This window comes from Sus scrofa, chromosome 8 (assembly GCF_054392235.1).
Source record: "Sus scrofa isolate SSC_HxYL_T2T_F1_AM1 chromosome 8, Sscrofa_HxYL_maternal_Yorkshire_Landrace_v2.0, whole genome shotgun sequence".
Lineage (NCBI taxonomy): Eukaryota > Metazoa > Chordata > Mammalia > Artiodactyla > Suidae > Sus > Sus scrofa.
The window spans coordinates 44239268-44265930 of NC_139390.1; the positions used below are offsets into that span (position 1 = coordinate 44239268).

General features: G+C 42.3%; 1 protein-coding gene across 2 annotated transcripts in view; it reads right to left on the reverse strand.

The window, feature by feature from the left end:
- CPE (carboxypeptidase E) overlaps positions 1–11122 on the reverse strand; it is a 126880-nt gene extending 115758 nt beyond the window's left edge. The window contains exon 1 of one of the 2 annotated variants that reach the window (XR_014811770.1): positions 10650–11122. Coding sequence is in view for 1 of the 2 variants with exons in the window: in NM_001097439.1 (NP_001090908.1) it covers positions 10650–10953 (304 nt within the window). In the remaining variant the exon portion in view is untranslated. 2 annotated transcript variants of the gene reach the window in all.
- Between the last annotated feature and the right edge of the window lie 15541 nt (positions 11123–26663).

Here is a 26663-nt window from a genome sequence, read left to right on the forward strand (position 1 = left end):
GCTCTGATTGGCCCCCCAGCCTGGGAACCTCCACGTGCCGCAGGTGCAGCCCTAAAAAGACAAAAGACAAAATAAATAAATAAATAATTTAAAAAAATAAAAAAATAAAACCTCAGGGGAATATCTTATAATACTTAAAGAGGGCAACAATACCCCAAGAAAACTCCTTGAAAAGAAAAAAACTTTTGACAGAATTCCTGTCATGGCTCAGTGGTTAACGAATCCGACTAAGAACCTTGAGGTTGTGGGTTCAATCCCTGGCCTTGCTCACTGGGTTAAGGATCCGGCATTGCCGTAAGCTGTGGTGTAGATGGCAGACGCAGCTCAGATCTGGCGTTACTCTGGCTGTGGTGTAGGCCGGCGGCTACAGCTCCAATTTGACCCCTAGCCTGGGAACCTCCATATGCCTCGGCAGCGATCCAAAAAGAGGCAAAAAGAAAAGGAAAAAACTTTTGAGAAATGATTTTTTTAAAATATAAGTCATTTAGATAAAAGAGAAAATTTTTCAATTCCTGATAAAAGCTAAAGATTAGGAAACAGATACAATTCAAATGAAGGCTATTTTATACATGCAAGTGAAATTCAAAATAAGGTAACATGACTGCTCCACTCATAAGTCTGCCGCCATTAAGACTTATACAAAACCTTTTTGTCTCTATAGTATTTTAGTCTAGTTGTCTATACATACAGCAAAATTCATTATGCATCTACAATATTTACTGAGAATTATCTATCTATATTTTGTACTGCTTTAGCATCTTCCAAAAACTGAATTTGACTCTTGAGAAATACATTTAAAGAGCAGATTTCTCTCCACATATCTCACTGTATACGTCCCCCTGTTTTGCTGAGTTAGTGCCATTTCCAAGTTATGTTAACTTAGTTCCCATGACACTGATTATGCGGAAAATCTGGCCTAACATTTACTGAGTTCCCACAATGAATAATACTGGTTTCCTCCAATAAACTTAAAAAGAAAATCTCTACTGAACACTGTCACAACTTGAGACAAACAGAACTATTTCAATAGAACTGTTGTACTTTAAAATCAGATGTCAGACATTGCACCTAAAACACAAGAAGGGCAAAAACCATTTTATTTTGCAAATGTCTAACATTTCCAGTAGTTTCATCTACAGATAATTGTCCTTATGTCCACTACATTAAGAATAGAATAGGGAACTGTTCAACCCTTGCATCTATACACAGTATACAGTTTGCAGAACCAAGGGATGTGTCCACAGGTTATACAACCTATCAGTTAAGCTCAACATGCATGAAAGAGTGACTCCAAGGCCAGAACCTAAATACATTTTAATATGCAAAGGAGCTGCCTAAAATGGTAACTGGTATATAAAGTAAAATAGCATATACACCGTGGGTTTTTGTTAACTATTCCCTAAATTATATTGACAGAATTAGCTACAATGACAAAAGCCTACTGTTTCTTTTCATCTTAGAAAGTTGATTTCAGCTTAGAATGTTCACAACAATTCTTGGCTATGAGAAAAAGGTAGTTTAAAATTTTCCTCTTAGCTAGGAAAAGAAAAATAGGGCATTGGTCAAGGAGGTGACAGTCCAACCAATATATTCATTTTCCTGCCCTGAACTCATGACCAAAATGTATGATTTGTACAAGTTGTTGAAGTGCACTCTAGAAATAAGATATTTCTTGGGGGGAAAAAAATTACACAATGGCAGTGACTAGAAGCCTCATAGTAAAAGGAAGGTTTTCTGATTTCTAATACTTGAGGCTATGCAGGAAAGGAAATGGAGTAGGTGCATTTTGACGGCATCATTTGGGATCTGAACATCCCAGCAGCTGCCTGCATATACAAATACATAAGATAATTGTTACTTTTCCCAATTACCTTGACATGAATAACCACAACAAGGGATTTTTTTAGAACCTGGATTTAAGTTTAAAGTCCCATGTAAAAAACGAGTCATCTGTATCCACTTTTTAAATAAACAATTTCTGCTTGAAATCAAATGTCTTTAAAGTGAGAGGCATTATTATTATTGAACCATGATGCTCAGCAGTGATTTAACAGTAAACAGATTTCTATTAAAAAAAATTTACTGGTAGTAGAAAGTTGTTTCAGGGGTTATTACTGTAACTCGGGGGTTTTTTTGTTTGTTTTTTTGATACCATAAGAAGTTGCTTTAATTTTTTTATTATAGTTGATTTACAATGTTCTGCATGACTGAGTCACTTCACTGTACAGGAGAAATTGTCAGAACTCATTTCTTTTTGTTTAAGAATCAGCTACATAATCCCCTACATGAGACACCTTCAAAAGTTACTAATGAGAATAAATTTCCTATTTGTCTCAGCATATTTTCCATCCCACTTCTCCAGAGGGAGTCATTCTGTTTCTTAAGATCCATGATATAATAATCTGTGTGAATGTAATTGTGTTTAAATGTATGTATTTTGTTCTGAAAAAAAAATAAAATAAAATTTCAAAAAAAAAGTTACTAATGGGGTACAAAGTTGTAGGTAAATTATTTGAACATAATAAAAGGTACTGGCAACACGGTCTCTTCTCTGAGGCCACACTGTAAGAAAGAGAAAGACAAATACCATATATCACTTATATCTGGAATCTAAGAAATGGTACAGATGAATCTATCTACAGAAAAGAAACTCATGGACATGGAGAACAGACTTGCTACCTAGGGACAGGGAGGGATTGGGATAGACTGGGAGTTTGGGGCTAGCAGATGCAAACTACTGTACTTGGAGTGGATAAGCAATGAAATCCTGCTGTATAACACAGGGAACTATATTTAATCACTTGTGATGGAACATGATGGAGGATAATGAGAGAAAAAGAACGTGTGTGTGTGTGTGTGTGTGTGTGTGTGTGAATGACTGGGTCACTCTGATGTACAGCAGAAATTGACAGAATATTGTAAATCAACTATAATAGAAAAAACAAAAACCTTACCCAAAAAAGGAAAAGAAAAGAAAAAGAAAAGGCTGACAGCTAGAAGGCCTACAAACACCATATCCTGAATTTCAAAAGAAAGAGAACATTGGCAGAGCAGTGGACTGGTAACAATTCCAGTAATTAACAAGATGGGAAGGAAGGAGCAAATTTAAATGTGTCTCAAATTTGAACTCATCTGACCAATCGGCTCACTTTCAGATAAACCTCCTCTTCTGTGGCATTTTCAAGCTATGACTCCTATGTGTAAAACAGCAACATAAGGGCTCCAGCAGATTTTAAAAATTCAAAACTTTGACGAAGTAAAATTTTTACTAATTATCTTTAGAATTTCTATTTCACACTTGCAAAGCAGCTTAACTTTCTAAAATGTCTCAAGAGGAAAGAGGCCAAGAGGAAAAGAACCTCATAGTTCCGTTACAACAGACCACACACTCCAAAGACACACAGTAGGTGAATTTCTCCATTATACAAAACTGGAGGTGCATCACAACAAAATATGTGTTCGCATAAGGAAAAGGCCATTTCTATCCTTTCTTGTTATCATGCTTTCTGACAGTCTCACATGTACCAACTCAGCACTGACCTTCAACACAACTTAGTTTTGTGATGCCCATTCTTGCCTATCTGAGAAATCTCATTTCTTCTATAGTCACTGAGTGGCCACTATGTCCTAAACATTTAACTAATTTAACTAAACATTTGGGATAGAGAAATGAACAAAATACAACCCCTGACCGCAAAGACCCCACAGCTTACTGGGAGAACACGGACAACAACAAACAGAAAATGCCATAACAGAGATAACAACAATTGTTGACACATTTAGAAGTAAGAACTTTAGGAGTTCCCATCGTGGCTTGGCAAAAACGAACCTGACTAGCATTCATGAGGATGCAGGTTCGATCCCTGGCCTCACTCATGGGGTTAAGGATCCAGTGTTGCCATGAGCTGTGGTGTAGGTCACAGACGTGGCTCGGATCCCGAGTTGCTGTGGCTGTAGTGTAGGCCAGCAGCTACAGCTCCGATTCGACCCCCAGCCTGGGAACCTCATTATGTCCCCAGTTCGGCCTTAAAAAAGACCAAAAAAAAAAAAAAAAGAGCTTTATATCTACTACTTCATTTTATCATCACATTATTGTCATTTTGTAGGTGATTAATTTGAGAGAAGTTAAATGACTTGCCTGAGAAGATTTAGTTAAAAATAGTGAGACAGAATCTGAACTCAGGTCCCCTGACACTGAAGAATATACTGTAAACCTTTATGCTACAATGCTTCAAAGAACTATGGAAATACAAAGACCCAAGTGGGGGTAAGAAAATCAGTTGGGGGGGGGGATGAGAAAGGAGACTTCATAGATCCTTCACTTACACTAGGTCAGTAAAAGAATAAAGTGGTAAAGACCTGGACAGTTTCATTAAAAATTATTTAAAAAGGGAAGTTAGTTTGCTGAAGTAAACACTGAAATTGCCCTATATTGATTTGGCTATCCGAAGAAATAATCATAAAGACATTCACAAATAATGATGAACACTTTCACTGTTCCCATTGAAGAAGCAAAATAAGAGGTCAAACTGAAGCAAAGCAGGAACATCCCATATTTTGAAAACTGACAGAAAACAGGAGTTCCCGCTATGGCTCAGGGGGTTAAGAACACAACATGGTCTCCAAGAGGATGCAGGTTTGATCCCTGACCTCGCTCAGTGGGTTAAGGATCCAGTGTTGCTGCAAGCTGTGGCCTAAGTCACAGACGCAGCATAGATCTGGCATTGCTATGGCTCTGATGAGCAGCTGCATCTCCGATTTGACCCCTAGTGCTAGAACTTCCACATGCTGAAGGTCCAGCCATCAAAAGAAAAAAAAAATTGTTAGAAAACAAACATTTGCGATCAAGAAAACATGGAGAAGAAGCCCCTCAGAGCTGAATTCTGGGCTTGTACAGGTGGGCTTACAACCTAACAGATGAGCATCTAGGTGCCCTGCTTTGACACCACCTAGGAGGCCACATACCAGTGAGGAGAGGAGGTAGAACACACACCAGACCAACCTCAATGAAGGCACATTTTAACAAATTAGCCCATGTTCTTAATAACCAGATGAAAGCAACTTCATTAATTACTATACTTCTAATTACTATATTTCTATACTCCTTTGGCCTCACAGCAACCCTGTGAGGTATGAGATTTTAAAGAATTCCTGTTTTACAGACAAAAGGTCAACAGAAGTTAAAGCATGAAGCTACTTAACAATGAAAGAACCGGAATGCATTTGTTGCTCTAATTTTTTTCAATCGAAGTTATATATCCTGTGCCTCGTGCCCTCAAAATCATGTTCTCAACTCAATAAGCAAAACTTAAGAGTTTACTATACATCAATCACTATGATTGATAACTGTTTATGGGCAAAAAAAATAGAGAACATGTGCTCCTATCCCTAAGGAACTCCCTGTTTGAGTGTCTCTACTAGAGAATTACAAAATAAATCCTTTAAAATATGATCATAATAATGCTGTGCTTCTCAAACTAGTGTAATTCCAGGAACAAGTTAAGCTCCTTGGGACAAAAGGAGTTCCATGGTGAAAAAGGATTGAAAAACACTGTATAGTGTGCATCTAAGTTGGAGATCTGACACATATATCAGCATGTTAAGGGCTCTGATAAGTCTTGAAACACAAAGCTGTTTATCTTTGGTTACCTAATACTTCTCAAACCAAGATGAACTCATGTTCTGCTGAATACACTTTGAGAAAAGCTGTGTTATGTGTCATCTTCTTACTGGGGCTATTATTTCATTTGTCAAAGATATCTTTCTCAGAGGAGTTCCCACTGTGGCTCAGCGGTAACGAAACCAACTAGTATCTATGAGGGTTCAATCCCTGGCCCCGCTCAGTGGGTTAAGGATCTGGCATTGCTGTGAGGTTGGGGTAGGTCACAGACGCAGCTTGGATCCCATGTTGCTGTGGCTGTGGCATAGCCCAGCACCTGCAGCTCTGACTCAACTTCTAGCAAGGGAACTTCCATATGTAAAAAAATAATAGTAATTTTTCCCAAAGAACTGTAAAGGTAACTAGTCCACACCCGCTCTGCAAGAGGGAGATGCTGGCAGGTGATTCCTTTGCTGCCTTCCCAGGTCAGTTTCCACAGAAAGACACTTTGTCTGGGCATAGGATATAATGTTAAGGGCCAGCCCAATTTCCTTTCTTCCTTTAGCCAATCATCAGTCAATCAAGTACATTATTTCTGGCAAGAGCTACACTGACTCAACTTGGGTCTAAAAACAACTCTTAACCACATGTGGTACAAATAGATCTTTCTCCAGAATATAACTTCAACACTCACCAGCTATAAAGCGTTACTCAGCTGCAGTTATTTCCCACTAACACACACTAATCTGATATGAAAAGTCATACAAAATAACCAAAAGAAGCCATACAAAATAACCAAAATTTCCACTTCTTTTTTTTTGAGTTGTATAGAAATTTTGCCAGCATTTAATGTTCCATCACAATATTTGGCAAACGCATACTGGCATTCATACACTTTAAATTTGAACAGATTTGCAGAGGAATAGGTCCAAAATAATCATTCCAACCTTTGAGAGAGAAAAACCTATGCCCCAAAGAATGTTTCTAAGATAACATTTTAGCTATAAATCAGATTTACTCCCCAAGAGCAATCCTGAACCACATGTAGAAGAATTAGTGTTTTAAACAAACTAATCTTAACTCATGTTTAACTCTGGGAGGACAGATTCCATGGCTCAGATATAAATTAATAAAGGTTTCTTTGTAATGCAATGATGGATATGCATGCCTGGGCGAGCATATGTTTGGGTTTGAGCACATCAGCCCCTATGTGTAGGAATATTTTAAATGTATAAAACAAAAGCAAATAGAAAGAAAAATGGGAAATATGGCCGGGCTTGGCAGGTATCATATCTCATGGGAGCACATTTGAACACAGAGAATCCATCTTAGCCCAGACTCTATCCCAGCCCTGCGTCTGGGATCCAGATTCATGACGTGTGAGATGAGACCAAGGCCAAGACCACGTGCAGCAGTTCTGAGAAGGGCTAAGACCCACCACCCTGCTGTAGTAGGTTGTCACAGGCCTCCAAAGGGATCCTGGTAATGACAGATACCTAACCTCCAGCTGGTCAGGAATCAAGCTGACGAGTCTGTGTGGCTTTGCCGCCCTGACCAATTCCACCCGGAATTTTCCTTCCCTTTTGATGAATTCAAATATAGAATATCAGAGAATTAATCACTTTCAAGAGATCAGCTCAAATTCAGCCTATGGCCTGGTACCAAAAAACAAGTATGATGATCACTTCTTTCTGCTCAGGAAGGGAGCTGGTGGGATCAAGGAACACCTGTCCACAATCTGCAAATCTAACCTTGTCAATGCCCATCAGAGAGAGAGGCCTGATGTACATATGCTGTTTTGTTCCAGGAGAGTTTTTCTGTTATGATAACTAAATACTTAAGACATTAGCTACCTTGTTTTTAAAGTTCAGAAAAAGAATTTAGATTAAGAAAACTAACCAGCTTGACACCTCTCTCTTGCTGGAAAATAAAATGAATATGGGCAACTTCATCAAAGTTTTAGTCGAATAAATGAATTTAAGCTAAATATTATTTCCGAATAGCTTCAGAAGAAACATTATTTCATTCCCCAAAAATACTTATAATGTGAAAATAGTTAAAACAGTCATCCTCTTTCAAAAGCAGGGGCTCTGTTAAAATCTACAAACATATGAGCTAACCTGGAATTGGTAAGTTTTGGTTATCTGTACTGTATTCCTGCCTTTTCATCATCTACTCTTCAGTAACCAAATGTCCTGACCTAATGTCCACAACGCCCTTTCTTCTGCCCTCCCACTCCCTTCTCACAGCCTGACCACCTTCATAGTCCGACCTCCCAATTCTCAGTCCCCCACAGGGCAAGGACCACCCTCTGGTCCCGTAGAGCCCATACAATCTGGCTCACCTGGAGTGTGTGGGTCTTCAAAAGACACTAAATGCATCCATTTCCATCTCAAAATAAATATGGATATTCCTTTCTCATTCCTTAAAATACCTTTAATCTAAAAGGAATCTGAAGGTCATATAAGAATGGTGACTACTTTTTTATTCAAAACTTCCTAAAAGTTAATTCATACAAGTACTATTGAACTCAGATACTGATAAGAATCTCTGCACTTGCCAGTGTTAAAAATAAGACAACAGGAGACTTCCAAATGGAGTCACTTATACTAAGCCCCACATCACCAAACCAAGACTTAATTACAGTTTCAGCTCTTCCAGAAATGAAATCTTAAACCAGTCAATCAGGAATCCTGTGATTAGCACAAGGGAGGTAATCATGGCTCCTGCTGTCCCCTAAAAGAAAGTAACCTTGCAACAACCAACCCGTTTTGTTCCTAGCGTAACCTCTGTGCTCCCACTTCCTTCTGCCTATAAAAATCTTCCATTTTGAACAGCTCCTAGGAATACCTTCCTGTGTGCTATACTGAATGACACTCTGTTCATGAATCATTGAATAAAGTCAACAAGATCTTTAAAATTTACTCAGTTAAATTTTTTTTAACACTAGTTCCCTGAAGATTTCCAATCTATTTATCTCCTCCTAAAAGATGGCAGACCAGGAAATCATCCTGTGGTTTTTTTTTTGTTTGTTTTTTTTTTTTTAATGTTAGTTCATACTGGTTTATTTCTACCTTTTAAAGTACAATGGGTAGACATTTTAGATTCTAGTTAAATAATACCATGAACTTAAAGTTTCCTTCGTTAACAAGAATCTATAAAGCACATTATGTAAACATGTTTGCCTTCTCAAAATGAATTAAATCCATGTATTTTGTGTTTAAAAGGAATAAAATATTGAAGGCATTGTGTTATTCAGCAAATGACTTTTTAATTTTTTCCCCAATGTGTACTGAATGCCTGCTGGGTGCCAGACCCAACCTGGCTGCTGGAGACACAGCTCTGCCTGCGGTTTTACAGAGGGACCTGCAAATCTTGACACATCATAATTCCAGATATTCAAGCAAAAGAATTATGGTTTTCATTTCAAGCATATTGCATTCTAACTATATATCAATTTATAATTTTATTTCTAAACTTGAAGCAAGACAACAAAAAGTTAACATTCACTTTCATAGAATCTCTTTGAAGAAACAATTAAAATCTGAGGAGCAGTCTACCACAGAATAACCAAAGGTTCTAATTAAGTAGGCAGGAGAATCACAAATATTTAGATATTCTGTCTGGGCTTAGGTTGTCTTGACTTTGGTTATCTGAAAATTAGTTGTCACATTTAAAATTTTTCTTTATCTTCAGATACAACTATGAAACTAATTTTCAAAATTTCCAATTCTACATGCTGAATCTGCTAGAGTGCATTATAGAAAATGTTTTCTAGGATCTGATTTTAGGGTATTGACTACAAAATTATACAAACCGTCATTCATATTATTTGAAGGTAAGAAATGTTTCCCTCTAAAGATTTATTATTGATCAACGCATACACTTTCCATCAGAAGATCACCATGATCTTCAAGGGTTACCACAGATCACCTATTTTAATCCCTTCTCAGTTTGGTTCTTAAATATTATTAGAAATCTATTCTTGCCCTACATTGAGAATCTGCAACTGTTTTCTTGCTTTGTCATTAAAAAAAAAAAAGAGCTCTCTTGTGGCTCAGCAGCTTAAGTGTCATTACAGTGGCCCAGGCTGCTGCAATGGTACAGGTTGGTTCCCTAGACCGGGAACTTCCATATGCCTCAGGTGCAGCCAGAAAAAAAGAAAACAAGAAGGCTTAAAAAAAAAAAAAAAATGCATCCCTGGTTGATGTTATTAGTCCAGATTACTTAAACAGTACCTTTAAGATCATAAGATGAGGCCTTAAGAGTTTCATCATTTCCAAAGACCAATGGGAAAGAGGCACCCAAAACATTTTTAAAATACCTTTTTATTAATTCCAAATGCGTTAACATTTAACATAAATTAAAATGTGTCCTAACACACTCGGGGGAGACGCCATACAGGAACATCTGTTGGAATAAAAACCTGGTCACAAACTACTCATCTCAAAGGACTAAAGCAGAGAAAACGGAAAATTCTTTTTTCCTTAGAAAGACTGTGTGCAGTTTCAAGATCGGAATGCCTGCGAGAGGCCACTTTCTCACCCTCCACCATCCAATGTTGCCAAGATCTTTAACATTCCCTGATCATCCCAGGAGTGCGTGTACCTAATGTGAACACAGAGATAGAGAGAGGTATGCGGAGCCTCCAGGAACCAATAAATTCGTCCTCTGGAAATTAGGATCAATGACGGAGGGCTTCTCATTTCCTCTCAACCCCTGCCTTCTGCACCTTAATGATTCTACGCCTATCTGCAAGAAAGGGCGCCCTCCTTCCGCAGGCCTAGCGTTATTCTCGGCGGTCTTCAGTCCAGCCAAGTGGGGGTGACAGCCGGTTTGCAGGCGCGCAGATTTGCTTGCTGCGCTCCAACGTCCACCAGCTGCAGCTTCTCGGGCCTGTCCTCACTCAAGGGTGGCACCAGGGCTGGGGAGGACGGCCGGCAGGGACCAGGACCCCACCGCCCCCATCCCTATCCCTCCCCCCTCCACGTCCCACTTTCCACCTCCCCCCCTTCCCCTCCCGTCTGCCCACCGCGCGCGGCGCCCTTACCCGGCTCGTGGACGCCGGGGCTGTCGGACAGCTCAAGCACCAACAGCTCGCGGCCCTCGAAGCTGCGCCCCACTGTGTATATCCTGCTGACCGCGGCGCACTGCAGCCAAACGGACACCAGCGCCTCGCGCAGCTCGGGATAGCGGTGGTACTCGAAGGGGATGCCGTCTTCCTGCGGCCGCCGGCGCCGTCTTGCGCCGGCTGCGGTGCCCCCGACTCCCCCGGCCTCGGCGCCCAGCAGCCACGCGCAAGCGACCAGCGCCCCGCACAGCGCCAGCAACACACGGCCCCTTCGCCCGGCCATCGCGCCCAGTGTCTCCTGAGCGGCCTCCTGTGTGCCAGGCGCCTCGATGCGCACCGCCCGCGGGTCCCCTCTCCTCGTCTCGCAGAGGCCTGGAGTGGGGAGCGGATCGGAGACCCGAGCGGGGAATGCAAAGCCTGAGCGGAGCACTGGACGCGCGGCCGCCAAGCGCGGGATTCAGGGGAGGCGGCGCGGCGCGGGCGGGGCTGGCGGGCGGGGCGGGGAGGGCGGTGCCGCCCGCCGGATTCGCGGATAACCGGGGGCCGCTGCACGATTTGTGGGCTCGGAGACACGTCAGAGCCAAATGGCGCCGGGACGACCCAGGTGGGATGACAGCTAAGGTCGGGTATGGGCGCGTTGCTGTCATTGAGAAACCGGTGATACCGTCTGTGGAAAAAACACTCTGGGATTATTGGTGCAGCCTTTTAAAGTACCATCTATTCCAAGCCGACCAGGTTTTCCTTTTGATGCTCAAAAAAAGCTAGACAATATTCTGGGGCGGGGGGGAAAGGGAACACAAAAGAAATAAGGACAGCCACTTGCTGTCCCCCCGTGACGTGTCTTTAATAACTGTATTGCTAGTCCAAACACAAACCCACGGGTTGGATGTTTGTTGATTGCAAGGTCTGGCTGGAAAACAGAACACTGTGCACTGTGATTTAGAGGTTTAAGAGACTCGAAAAGCGTTCTATCAACTTGCAGATATTTATGCACTTTCCTAGATTTTTCCAGGAAAAAAAAAAAAAGTAAGAAAATGTCATCTGCCAGTGCCAACACCAAGCCCCTTCTGTAATTCCTGTGGGGAAAACAGTGTGCAGCTGGGGAGTGCTGGACAAGGGATTTAGTTTGGCATTAAGCTTAAATCTTTCCAGAGCAGCTTATCTGGTTAGTTCTTGCTCATGGTCTCTTACCTGGTTGTAACTAAGATGTTGGTCAGGACTGCAGACATCTGAAGGCTTGATTGGGGCTGGGGAATCTTCTTCCAAGAAAGAAAGTAAAGAAGATCAAATCATGTTACAGAGGAAAACTCTGGTCATGAGAGATAGTATCTCTATTGTCCTCCTGTAATTATTGCAAAAATGTAAAATCATTTATAGCTTTAAATACCCAGTGTTTACACAGGATTTACAGTCCTGGAACATCTCAGGAGCAGATGTTATTTTGAAGAGGTTGCCATTAGGATTCAAAAATAGCACAAATCTAAATAAGTAATCCATTGACTATTTCAACTAAGGAGGAAAACTGGATATCATGCAGGTAATTTTTAATGTTAGACTTTTTTTTTTCTTAATTTACTCTTTCTCCACCTGTCAGTGCACTGAATAAAAATTTTCTTCTGAAAAAGGAGCCAGATATTTCAGTGGTTTTATTGGGTTTAAAAAAATGCTGCTGGAGAAGCTGATTTTAAACCCCTCTGGCTGTCTACCTTTTCTACAGCAGTGTGGATCTTCTTTTTTGGATTTTTTTGGGGGGATGAGGAAGAGGGGAAGCCTCCATTATAAAGTCATGCCTCTCAGTTGAATTTGGACCCAGCCATGTTCCTTGTGAATGTAAGAAGAGCTAAGAACTGTCTGTTTTCCTCTACGACCAGTCGGACTCTGATTACATGGTCCAGAAGTTTAAAACCAGAGTTATAATTAGACTTCTAAAGTCATGCCCAAAAGAGCAAACTTGGAAACCTAGAAAAAGAAAACAGAGTGGCTAAAACCAATAAGTTCAGAAGTGGGAGGTTAAGCTTTCCATGTTAGCAATTTAAGATAACCACAATAACTTGTGGCTAGGTGGATTATTGGTAAGGACACACAGAGACAATATATGATTCAGAGAAGTCCTGTGTAGCCCTTAAGCTTCTCTTCAAACAAAGGGTGTGTTTTCTATTTTCTCCCAAACCTCTATTTTTATGTTGTTTTTTTGGTTTGGTTTTGTTTTGTTTTTAATTTTCTTGTAAATGGGTGGAATTCAACCAAGTCTTTTTTTTTTCCTTTCTGGCCATGCCTGTGACATGCAGATGTTTCTGGACCAGGGATCAAAACCGTGCTACAGCCACTGGACAACAGTGGATCCTTAATCCGCTGCTAGCTCTTAAGGGGGATCTTTTTCCATCTTGGATGTTTGTTTTCTTTATTTATAAAATGAAAGATCTGGATTCATCAGAGTGCAGCACCATTATCTAGAGAATTTGTAAAATGTGCAGATTCCCAAGCCCCCATTAATGCAGTAGGCCTGAGATAGGCTTCAGGTATTAAAACGGTTCCAGGGTTTAACAAGAATACCATGTGTTTCTGATTTTGATGTTGGATGGACAAAGATACTTTAAGAACTACTGTCCCATGGTTTCCTAAAGCCAAATCTCCAATGCTATGATTCTGGAAGTTTTCTTTTTGAGAAAAGCTTCCACTCACCTGATAGGTTGAGCCTATCCCTTACTCCTGGGCACACCACATACACCAAGGAGTCAGTTCAAAGGACTTAAAACTTGGTCTTTGAATTTCTGGATGATTTTGTTTGTTTATTACTTTTTGGCCCCCACCATGGCATATGGAAATTCCTAGGTCAGGGGTCAACTCCAAGCCAGAGCTGCAACCTATGCCACATCTACAGCATTGCTGTATCCTTAACCCACTCTGTCAGGCCAGGGATGGAACCAGTGCCTCCACAGAGACAAGCCCGACCATTATCCCACACCACAGCATGAATGCCCAGTTTCTGGTTGAGTTTAGATATAGGTCAGCTTCACTGGAGTGTACTTACTTGTTGTTGCTTCCTAGGGAATTATGTAAAAGTTAATATACCTATCCTGATTGCTAGATAGAAAGTCTTGCATGCTAAGTGTCTGATGTGTTTGACTCTGTGTCCCCAGAGTTAAATTCAGTGCGCACACACATTTTAAATCATGCAAGAAAGAGAGAAAGAGATCTGTTTTTCATGTCACTTCTGAACATCTGTACGGGCATGTTTAAATGACCCAGACCTCCACTTTCTGCTTCACTTCTACTATTTTCAGATCCAGAAACTATCCTAGATAGTTCCTAGATCCCAAGCCTTTATTTTTGTTGGGGGGTGGGGGGCACGCACCTACAGCATTCTGAAGTTCCCAGGCTAGGGGTCTAATTGGAGCTATAGCTGCCAGCCTACACCACAGCCACAGCATCTCGGGATTCGAGTCCAGTCTAAAACCTACACCACAGCCAATGGCAATGTGGGATCCTTAACCCACTGAGCAAGGCCGGGGACCAAACCTGCATTCTCATAAATGTTTGACACTCAGCTCTCAGTAGGGGATAAAACCTGATTTAGAATGTTTGCTGGTTTCCATGGGGTAAATATTCCTACCATAGCTGATTTTAACTGCAGATGTCAGAGCTCCCGTTGTGGCTTAGTGGATTAAGAACCCGATACAGTGTCCATGAGGATGCAATCTACATCTATGGCCTGGTTCAGTTGGTTAAGGATCCAGCATTGCTGCAAGTTGTGGCATAGGTCACAGATGCAGCTTGGACCTAGCGTCGCTGTGGCTGCGGTATAGACCAGCAGCTGCAGTTTTGTTTTTTTGTTTTATAATTTTTTTTATTTTCCCACTGTACAGCAAGGGGATCAAGTTATCCTTACATGTATACATTACGATTACATTTTTCCCCCCACCCTTTGTTCTGTTGCAGCATGAGTATCTACACAAAGTTCTCAATGCTATTCAGCAGGATCTCCTTGTAAATCTATTCTAAGTTGTGTCTGATAAGCCCAAGCCCCCGATCCCTCCCACTCCCTCCCCCTCCCATCAGGCAGCCACAAGTCTCTTCTCCAAGTCCATGATTTTCTTTTCTGAGGAGATGTTCATTTGTGCTGGATATTAGATTCCAGTTATAAGTGATATCATATGGTATTTGTCTTTGTCTTTCTGGCTTATTTCACTCAGGATGAGATTCTCTAGTTCCATCCATGTTGCTGCAAATGGCATTATGTCATTCTTTTTTATGGCTGAGTAGTATTCCATTGTGTATATATACCACTTCTTCCGAATCCAATCATCTGTCGATGGACATTTGGGTTGTTTCCATGTCCTGGCTATTGTGAATAGTGCTGCAATGAACATGCGGGTGCACGTGTCTCTTAAGGAGAGTTTTGTCCGGATAGATGCCCAAGAGTGGGATTGCGGGGTCATATGGAAGTTCTATGTATAGATTTCTAAGGTATCTCCAAACTGTTCTCCATAGTGGCTGTACCAGTTTACATTCCCACCAGCAGTGCAGGAGGGTTCCCTTTTCTCCACAGCCCCTCCAGCACTTGTTATTTGTGGATTTATTAATGATGGCCATTCTGACTGGTGTGAGGTGATATCTCATGGTAGTTTTGATTTGCATTTCTCTTATAGTCAGCGATGTTGAGCATTTTTTCATGTGTGTGTTGGCCATCTGTATATCTTCTTTGGAGAAATGTCTATTCAGGTCTTTTGCCCATTTTTCCATTGATTGGTTGGTTTTTTTGCTGTTGGGTTGTATAAGTTGTTTATATATTCTAGAGATTAAGGCCTTGTCCATTACATCATTTGAAACTATTTTCTCCCATTCTGTAAGTTGTCTTTTTGTTTTCTTTTGGGTTTCCTTTGCTGTGCAAAAGCTTTTCAGTTTGATGAGGTCCCATGGGCTTATTTTTGCTCTAATTTCTATTGCTTTGGGAGACTGACCTGAGAAAATATTCAAGTTTCAATTCAACCCTTAGCCTGAGAACTTCCATATTCCACAGGTGCAGGCATAAAAAGAAAAAAAAAAATTGCCAATGTGACATCAGGGCATTAAGAAGAGGTATGCAGCAGCACACTTTAATTCAAATCATTTATACACCTCCCTTTCCAGAGAGGGAGCTTAATTCCCTGCTATTTGAGTATAGGCAGGACTCAGTGACTCACTCCTAATGAAGGCAATAGGCGGAAGTGATGGGATGAGCTACCAAAGTACGTTATAACAAGACGGTCTCCCCCACTTTGCTGTATCATTTGTCCTGGGCAGGTTGTCTGCTGTGTTGTGGAGATGCTCAGGCAGCGAGGACTGAGGGAGGTCTTTGCAGAATAGCCTGAGAGGGGCTGATGCCCCCAACCTGCTTCTCTGAGCTCCTGGGGCCTGTCTACAGCCACAGGAAGAGAGTCTTCAGTCCCAGGCGGGCCTGGGAGGGCTCCTCTGCTGATGGTTTGCCTTCAGCTTCCTTAGAGACCCTAAGCCAGAACCACCAAGTCAGGCAGCATCAGGTTCCCAACCTGCAATAACTGTTAGGGAATAAATGTGTTGTGTCAAGCTGCAGAGGTTGGGATAACTAATATATATAGCATCTTCCCCACACAGATGCAATAGATGCAGACAACCTCCAGATCACAGAGAATAATAAAATGTAGCAGTATAAAGAAAGAGTGATGGATAGGAGTTCCTGTCGTGCCTCAGTGATAACGAAACCAATTAGTATCCATGAGGACACCAGTTTGATTCCTGACCTTGCTCAGTAGGTTAAGGATTCAGCATTGCTGTGAGCTGTAGTGTAGGTGGCAGATGTGGCTCAGATCCAGAGTTACTGTGGCTGTGGTGTAGGTGGGCAGCTGCAGCTCCAATTCCACCCCTAGCCTGGGAACTTCCATGTGCTGCAAGTGCAGCCCTAAAAAGACAAAAAAATAAAAAGAGAAGAAAAAGTGACAGATCTTGAGTATTATTTCTTTTGTTCTTCATGTCATTTATTTAATTGCAAGCTTGTATCATTTTTTTATAAATAATGGCTGTGTTTAACAAGTGACTCATAAAATTCTTTCGCTTTTTTTTTTTTAAATGGCTACTCCTTCAGCATATGGAAGTTCCAGGGCCAGGGACTGAATCTGAGCCACAGCTTCAACCTAAGCCGAAACCCTGGATCCTCACCCACAGCACATGGAGGTTTCCAGGCTAAGGATCGAATCAGACCTAGTTGCTGGCCTACACCACAGCCACAGCCACTCAGGATCCAAGCCCTGTCTGCAACCTATACCATAGCTCACAGCAACTTGGGATCTTTAATCCACTGAGCAAGGCCAGGGATCAAACCTGAATCCTCATGGATAGTAGTCAGGTTCATTACCACTGAGCCACAATGGGAACTCCAGAAATGTCGGGTACTTTAACCTACTGTGGTGGGCCAGAGATCAACCCCCACCTCTGCAATGACCATAGTTGCTGCCATCAGATTCTTAACCCACTGTGCCACAGTGGGAACTCTAAAATTCTTTTGCTTTGGGAAGTTCCCATCGTAGCACAGCGGAAACGAATCTGACTAGGAACCATGAGGTTGTGGGTTCGATCCCTGGCCTCGCTCAGTGGGTTAAGGATCCACTGTTGCTGTGAATATGGTGGAGGTCACAGACGCGGCTTGGATCCCACACTGCTGTGGCTGTGGCATAGGCTGGCGGCTACAGCTCCAATTTGACCCCTAGCCTGGGAACCTCCATATGCTGCGGGTGTGGCCCTATAAAGACAAAAGACTAAATAAATAAATAAATAAATAAATAAATAAATAATAAAGATAAAATTCTTTTACCTTTAACAAGTGACTCTTGCAAGTGTCAACCAAGAAATTCAGAAGCCTGCAAATAAGAAGTGGGGGGCGGTTATTAGGAATTGCAATTCTAGAGACATGGATTCAGGTAAAACTGGAAGTGTTCCAGGGAAGAGAAAGAGTCAGGGGCTTATAAAGGCAAAAGCCACAAGTTGGCAAGAATCATGAGTGACCCTCGTGCAAGAAGGAGGTTCATGTCCATAAGGAATAGGCTGTCAGAGTTATTTAGGGCAAGGGTCCAACAAGCTTTTGAGTTTCTGAGCCATTGGGCAAACATTCTGGATGCCCTCATTAAGACAATAAGTGGTCAAAGGTCAGATAACATCCAGAATCGCTTTTTCAGTGGGCTCCATTTTTATCTCTCTCAGCAATACCAACTGCATTTGATTTTTCTTCCACACAAGCTGGTATGAGCTGGCTCCAGCCAACCACTTTTCCTCTCCAGGTCCCATTCCTCACTTGGCAGCCCCTCTTTCTGGCTGGCGCTCCTCTGTGGTTCCCCGTAGAAGCAACGTTGTATAGTCCTTCTTTGTTCATGAACATTTTGCATCAGAATCACCAGGTGAGAGTGGTCACACAACAAACCGGTTGAGTCCAGTTTTCTGGGGCTGGGATTTGGAAATCTGCATTTGAATAGGCTCTTCCCACCCCCTCACCCTCTCAGGGCAATTCTGATGCACAGTAAGGATTCTAATAAACAGTAAGGTTGGAGGAATGCTGGTTCAAGAGACTTGTACTAGGGTTTTGACAGACCCATGTTTTAACCCAAGGTCTGCTTGTTTCAGGAAGTTACTCAGTGACTTCACCTGTAAACGGGGGACAGGATGAGATTTCCAGGAACTAACAACTGCAAGGGAGTGGGCACAAGAGGCATGCTCCATAAACAAAGCCTTCTGAGCCCTTCCACTTCCTGCTGGGATGGATTCTCCCATTCTGGTACTGCTTGCTGGCATTGCAGCCCCATCCAGACATCCTTCCTTTGAACCCCCTACACCAAACCTGGGTGTCCCTCGTGAGCCCTGAAGAAATTCTCTGACCAAACTCTGCTTGACCTTCTCCCCATCCAGACCTTGAAGCCACTGTCAGGAGCCCAGATCCCTGACCAGAGCTGCCGCTGCTCCTGTTTCTCCCATTTCTCATTTCTCTCATCACTGGGTTGTGTGCAAACCAAGAGACAGGCAGCTGTGTCACCAAAATGTCCATGCCACTCTGACTTCTCATTGTGTAATCAATTTAAAAATTGGGGAATTACCGTCATGGCTCTGTGGTTAAAGAACTGACTAATATCCATGAGGATGCGGGTTCTATCCCTGATCTTGCTCAGTGGGTTAAGGATCCATCGTTGCCATGAGCTGTGTGTGGGTTGCTGACAATGGGAACGCCAGATCAGAGCCTCATCTGCAACCTTCACCACAGCTCGTGGAAACACCAGATCCTTAACCCAAGGATCAAACCCACATCCTCACAGATGATAGTCAAATACCTTTCCACTGAGCCACAAAAGAAACTCCGAGTGTGCTTCATTTTTTACGATTCTCTTCTCTAACAGATTTTTTCCATTAACCACCCACTGCATAGTTCAGCTTTATCAGCTGAGGAGGTGGGTATATTTGGTAGACAGGTAACAGCCAAATACACTCTGAACATGCTGCTTGAATCAGCTGGACAAAACTCCATCCGCAAGCATCAGAACCTGAATATCTCATCACCAGTGCAAATTAAACATGGTCTAACATATTACTGTTTTTCTACAGCTCTGCATGGTACCAAGTTCTCTTATCCCAGTGGCCACCCCAACATTACTGGTCACCCAGTAACACTGACCAATGAAAATGCAAAATGAGGTCAACCACATTCCAATAAGATTTATATTAAAAAAAAGAAAATATAGGGAGTTCCCATCATGGCTCAGTGGTAATGAATCCGACTATGAGGACATGGGTTCAACCCCCTTGCTCAATGGGTTAAGGATCCAGCTTTGCTGTGCATTTTGATGTAAGTCACAGAGGTGGCTCGGATCCTGAGTTGCTGTGGTGTAGGCCGGCAGCTGCAGTTCCGATTCAACCCCTACCCTGGTAATTTCCATATACTGTGGGTGCAGCCCTAAAAAGGCAAAAAAATAATAATAATAATTACTTGTTTATGCAGCAATATGGATGGACCTAGAGATTATCACACTGAGTAAGTCAGACAGTAAAAAGCAAATATCATATGATTTCATTTATATGTAGAATTTAATTTTAAAAATGATACAAAAGAACTGATTCATAAAGCAGAACCAAAGTCATAGATTTCAAAGCCAATCTTATGGTTACCATAGATGAAACTGTTGGGGGGAGTGCAGAATTGGGAGGGTAGGAATAACATATACACAGCATGAAATAGATGATTAATAAGAGCCTAGTATAAGAGTTCCTGTTATGGCTCAGGAGGTTAAGAACCTGGCAAGTATTCATGAGGATGTGGGTTTTATCCTTGGTCTCACTCAGTGGGTTAAGGATCTGTTGTTGCTGTGACCTGTGGCATGGGTCACAGACACAGCTCAGATCCAGAGTTGCTGTGGCTGTGGTGTAGGCGGGCAGCTGCAGCTCCAATTCCACCCCTAGCCTGGGAACTTCCATATGCTGTGGATGTGGCCCTAAAAAAAGGTACCCCCCCCAAAAAAGAAAATATAATATGAGCCATAGATGGTTTTTTGGGTTTTGTTTTTTGTTTTTTTTTTTTTTTTTTTTTTTTGGTCTTTTTGCCTTTTCTAGGGCCACTCCTGAGGCATATGGAGATTCCCAGGCTAGGAGTCAAATCAGAGCTGTAGCCACCGGCCTACGCCAGAGCCATAGCAACTCAGGATCCTAGCCACGTCTGCCACCTACACCACAGCTCACGGCAATGCTGGATTCTTAACCCACTGAGCTAGGCCAGGGATCTAACCCGCAACCTCATGGTTCCTAGTCGGATTTGTTAACCACTGCGCCACGATGGGAACTCCCCATAGATGTTTTCTTTTTAAAAAGTACAAAGGAGTAGGTGAAATTAATTTTATAATAATAATAAAAATTTTAACCCAATATATCCCAAATATCTTTTCAACTTGTAAACAATATTAATGTATTAATGAAATTTTTTCATACTGTCTTCAAAGCCTGTTGTGTAATTTACATGGCAGCACATCAGCACAGTTCAGACCATCCATATTTCAAGAGCTCACTGGCCACAAGTACATGGCAGCTGTATGGGACAGCTGAGATATCCTGCTGTTCTTATATTCCTATCTTCTCAAATTAATTCCTTTTGCTTTATCTTTCCAGTTAATGCCTTGGTCCAGGTTGTGGTTAGTTCTTGCCTCGTCCCCTGAAGATTTCTTCTCTAATCACTGGTAAATCTCAATTTCTAAGCTTGCTGCCAATACCACATTCGCCATCATGCACCCCGATGAACCATCCACCATCGTTCCGTGTCCATTGCTCAACAGCTCAAAGCCCAAGCCATGATCCTTTTCCTTAGGGAATGTCATCAGTGAGCCCTAGGAAATCTCTCTTTTTGTGCCTCCTGCTGTTTCTTTCCCTACCACATTTTCTCTCTTAAATTCCTACATCATGGTCCCCCAAACAGCAGTGTAGTTACATCTACCCCACCCTTACCTCTGTGTTGTCCTTCCCCCTCCCAAGGCCACCCTCAGTGCCCCCCATTCCTGTCGTCCCCACTTCCCCACCACTCGCCTGAAATTTCAGCTCCTTTCTCTCCTGGCATTTCCCTTTGGTCAATCCTCTTCTCTCCTCTGGGCGGGGGAGGGGGAGGAGGGAGAAACGGGGCGGGGGGGAACGGGGGGGGGGGGGGGACCGGAAGTTCTCTGGAGTTTGCATTCCCTGTTAATTATCATCCAAACACCTCAATTTTCTCAGAGCTCACTCCCTCTCCCGCTGGAGTTCACTCTGTGGATTCTACCCACCCAACATTCCCTGACTTTGCAGGGCTCCCACTGCACATGCTCAGCTGGCTGACGTCATCGACACCTATGTTGCCAGGTCTTACTTCTCTGCTGCCCTGTGGGTAACTCCCAAGACTGTGTCCTGTATCCAGTCCCTCCCACAGAGAGATAGAGACTTGCCTTACTTGTGTGTTTGTCTCCACAGCCCAGCATGGTGAAAACTATGGCCCCCCGGGCTTAACATGCTTGCAGATGAGTGAATGAACTACTCAATGTGCTACCAACTTCCTTCTACCTTTGGCACTCAGACTTAGGCCTGTGTTTTTAATGCTCTGGTTGCTGGGCCAGCTTCTACTCTCTTATGTTCTGCTGCAGGATCTCTTCCTCCATGTAACACCACCAGTTTCCTCTTCACTCATCAAAGGTATTTCCCAAGTTGCTTGGATGTAACAAGCCATTTGCAGTGCTCTTGCATCTGTGTAATTCCTCAATGTAGCTCCTATTTCTGTCTACCTTATTTATTATTGTCTGTATTATCATCTGTCTACCAGATCACAATTACAATATTCCATTACATTTTTATCTTTGGAAACCAAATTACTGAAATGAAAACCAAACTGCCAATTTCCATCAGATAAACCTCCACAAAGAAGGACTGGTTTTCCTTTCAGCTGTTGGAAGCCAACCAACATGAAGAATGTGTGACAACCTCACACATAGGACGCTAATTTTGTGGGGCTCAGGGATTTTTTTTTTTTCCTTCTTTTTAAGGCCATACCTGCAGCATATGGATGTTCCCGGGCCACAGTTGAATAGAACTGCAGCTGTGATGAACACCACAGCCACAGCAACACTGGATCTAAGCCACATCTGTGACCTACACCACAGCTTGCAGCACTGCCAGATCCTTAACCCACTGAGAAAGGCCAGGGATCAAACCCCCATCATTACAGACACTATGTCCGGTTGGTTCACTGAGCCAAAATGGGAAGTCTAGGATATTAAGCATTATGTAGATATACGAAGAAGTATAGAAATTCCTCATTATGAACAATAACTGTGCCTTGTCAACTGTGATACTCTTCAATCCATAATGTTTCTTGTACCATTTTAAATCACAAATGTCCAAGAAAGAAAGCTGTTCACTTCTTTTTTGTTTCTGTTTTTTGTGTTTTTTTGGTTTTGGGGTTTTATTTGTCTTTTTAGGGCCACACCTGTGGCATATGGAGGCTCCCAGGCTAGGGTTGAACTGGAGCTGTAGCCACTGGCCTATATTACTGCCACAGCAATGCCAGATCCAAGCCTCATCTGTGACCTACACCACAGTTCACAGCAACACTGGATCCTTAACCCACTGAGCGAGGCCAGGGATTGAACCTGCGTCCTAATGTATACTAGTTGGATTCCTTACCACTGAGCCACAGCAGGAACTCCTACCTCTTTGTTTTATACAACACACAAAATGTCAAAGTGTCTTATTTGTGAAAACTGCCCACTTCCTTGCAAGGCTCAAAATCGCAAATGTGAGTAAAATGTGGGTTGTGTTTACACACGTGTTAAAGTGTCTCAGGCCTTGGCCAGCATTTTGGAAGCCTCTGCTTCTAGGGGGACTGAACTAGGTGCTAATAAGGTTGAAAATGAAGCTGATCGCACAGGGAGAAAAACAAGCGAGCCAACACGCAAACCTCTCATTCATTACCAGGACCACACCCTTAATTTCAAAGAATCTCTGTGGATGACAACACACCCAACTCCTCTGAAGGAAGGCTTTACATCATCCTGTGGGGAGGTGCGCAGTCAGTCACACCATTGTTTGTGAGTAAAAGAAAAGAAGAAAAAAACTACAGCACATTCATCAAGTGGCTGCTCAGACACTCTCCACCTACAACTATGGTACGTACCATCACATGGTCATCACTCTTGTGCACCATGGTGTGAACTGGCTGAAGACTTTGAGGTTAAACAGGGTTCTCCTATACCACAACAAGCCTGATGTCAGCCCTGTTGTTGAAAAGTAACTCATAGATTGAGTCCAGCTCCAAATTCATGAAGGAGAGGGTTTGCTCTATTCCCCACTTGGGTGCCTGATATACTTCTTGAATCTGCATCCAGGGAGGGCAAGGGCTGACTCCTCTAGGAGTGAGGGGCCACTGCAGGCAGTCTGCAGGCCACTGCAGGAGATTTGCCCAGCGGGTCCTGCCAGCCCGTCATGCCTTCTCCCAGTGACTTAGTGGATTTTCTCTTTCAGGGGGAATCCCAAATTGAAAGGGATAGGGTGTGGCTGAGAACTAGGCAGGCAGGATTTGTGGGACTTGCATAAGAGAGGAAGAGTGGGAAGGTGGGGATCAGGAGAGAGGGATATAGTGAGAGAGGAGGAGGAGGAAAAAATGAGAGGGAGAAGGGAAGAAAAAAAGCAACAGTAAGACAGTTGAAAAGGGTAATCAATCTCTCTAAGAGTCTTAGGAAAGAGATAAACTTCACCTACTTTGGTGTGATAAGTGTGGCAAATTTGCCTTCCCCCTGGAAAACTAGTCTTAAATCTATATCTTATTGGAGATAGACAGTAGTATAACGGCAACAAAAAATTAAGAACTAGAACATTTACAATGTGTTTCCCCCTCATTCTCTAATTTGATTCTGACGATGACATCATTTCATTATCCACCTTTTACAGATAAGCCACCTGAATTCACAGAGGAAAAGTTCCAAAGCAAGGCTACAATGAGGTTGTAGATGAATATTATTATTATTATTATTATTATTATTATTTGTCTTTTGTCTCTTGTCTTTTTAGGGCCGCACCCGTGGCATATGGACGTTCCCAGGCTAGGAGTTGAATCCGAGCTGTAGCCGCTGGCCTACACCACAGCCACAGCAATGCTGGATCCTTAACCCACTGAGCAAGGCCAGGGATCAAACCTGCAACCTCATGGTTCCTGGTCAGATTCGTCTCTGCTGCACCACAATGGGAACTCCAAGATGAATATTATTAACTCAAAGACATATTTGAGAATTACTCCTTCATTTAATCTTTTGGATCTAAGCTGACTATATTTTAGGAAAACATACTATAAATCTAGATCTTAAGTTACTAGATGCCAAGAATGAATTGAATTTCTATGTTCTTCTCTCTGGCTGTGAAGAAATTGTTTCTGTGCCTTTACCAACAATAAACTTTGATACATCTATGTAAAGGCGATGGTGGTGTCCATCAGATTTAACTTAAAATGATACATTCTGGGGTTCCTTGGTGGCTCAGCAGGTTAAGGATCCAGTATTGTCACTGCAGTGGCTCAGGATCAATCCCTGGCCAGGGAAATTCTGCATGCTGTGGGCACGGCCACCCCGCCCCAAATCCCATCCCCCCAAAATGATACACTCTGCTATTTTCAAAAGATTCTAAAAATGGCATAAAAAGATAATATAAAAGCTTACAAAATATCCTGCTAGGCCCTAGTTACCTGGGGGACTATATAGCTTTATAGGCCTTAATTTTTCCACTAATACTATACACCATGTTTGGGAATGACAATACCAAAATAAAAATCAAATGCCATGCATTCATCGGATAAATAGCACAGAGAATGACTGTTTTTTCTTTAGCTGTGAGATCCTGGCCATCTTATACATTTTTAAATCTTATATATAAACCAATCTTATAAATAAATAAGGTCTTTATTTATGGTGTGATTTAAGTTGCTCAGGAATCTACAATGATAACTGTAAATATTGCACAGGTGTGCAGGGCACATCCCTCGCCTATCTCCTCTCCCTCACCTCCCCCCATCTCCTCTCCCTTCCCATCACCTCTCCCCTGCTTCCTCTCCCTCCCCCCTCCCCTCTCCCCCATCACTTCTCCCCATCTCCTCTCCCTCCCCCATCACTTCTCCCTTATCTCCTCTCCCTCCCCCATACTCTCCCCTATCTCCTCTCCATCTCCCATCTGCCTCTCTCCCATCTTTTCTCCCTCCCCACATCTTCTCCCTCCCAGGTCTTCCAGGCACCCTCTACCACCTGCCAAGTCTTCCAATGCATTTCCTTCTTCACCCTCATCACAAGGTGATGTTTCTTTACTTGTGTTGTTTCTTTTTCTCCAGAAAGCGAGCATCTTGAAGATACGTTCCTACCACCAGTCCAACCTATAAAAGAGATTCAATAAATATTTGCCAAAAAATGAGATATGTCCTAACACTTTAAGTCCACAAGAACTTTATGCCTTTTAAGCTTTAAAGATTTCAGGAAAATAATCAATGTACCTCTAAAAGAAGAATATCATTTTTAACAGCTTTAACATCTAAAACCTTTTAACAAGACACTATGAATTACTGGCTTTAATCTTCCATGATCTTACCACATTGTACAAATAAGAAGACTAAGGTTTAGAGAAGTTAAATAATTAGTACAAATTTATATGAATAGGAAGTGATGAAGTCACTGTGGTGCAGTAACACAGCATTATTTCCATGGGGTACTGCCGTATCACTCATTCATTCAACAAACTTTTATTTAGAACCAGGTGTTTGGTTGTTACTTGGTGGAATGTGGTCAGTTAGGAACACAAAATTAATTAACATATAATTCCTGCCAGAGGGGAGCTCAGAGCTCACTCTCCAGTGTAGAGACCAAACACTGCCTTTTCCAGTGATGAGCATGTTCACACATATGAGAGAATTTATTTGAAAAGTGATTTTGCAGAATTGAAGTCTGGGGAAAAAAATGGAAGAAGGGGCTATTTGAGTGTTTTAAACACCTTGAAAACAGTATGCAATAAATGTCCAATAACTAACTTGGTCAAGTAATTAATTAATTCACAGACTCAGAACACACCACACTCCAGCTGCTTGGGAACCCACTTGCGGCAAGGAAGTGTCATCAAACACAGAGTATCATGAAGTCTTCCTGGTTGGGTAAAGAAATCAGGTTCAGGAGTTCCTGCTGTGGCACCTTGGGTTAATGATCTGGCTTGTCTCTATGCATTGCCAGTTCGATCCCCAGTCCATGGGTTAAGCATTCCACATTGGTGTAGGTCACAGATACGGCTCAGACTCAGTTTCTGGCCCTGGGAAATTCCACATGTGCTGGGTGCATCCAAAAAAGGGAAAATGGCTGATAAATATCATTGCAATGTAAAATTTGAAGGCAAGATTTTGAAGTTTCTATTTTGGGGGGGTGGGGAAAGCTACACCAGTGGTATATGGAAGTTCCTGAGCCAGGGACTGAATCT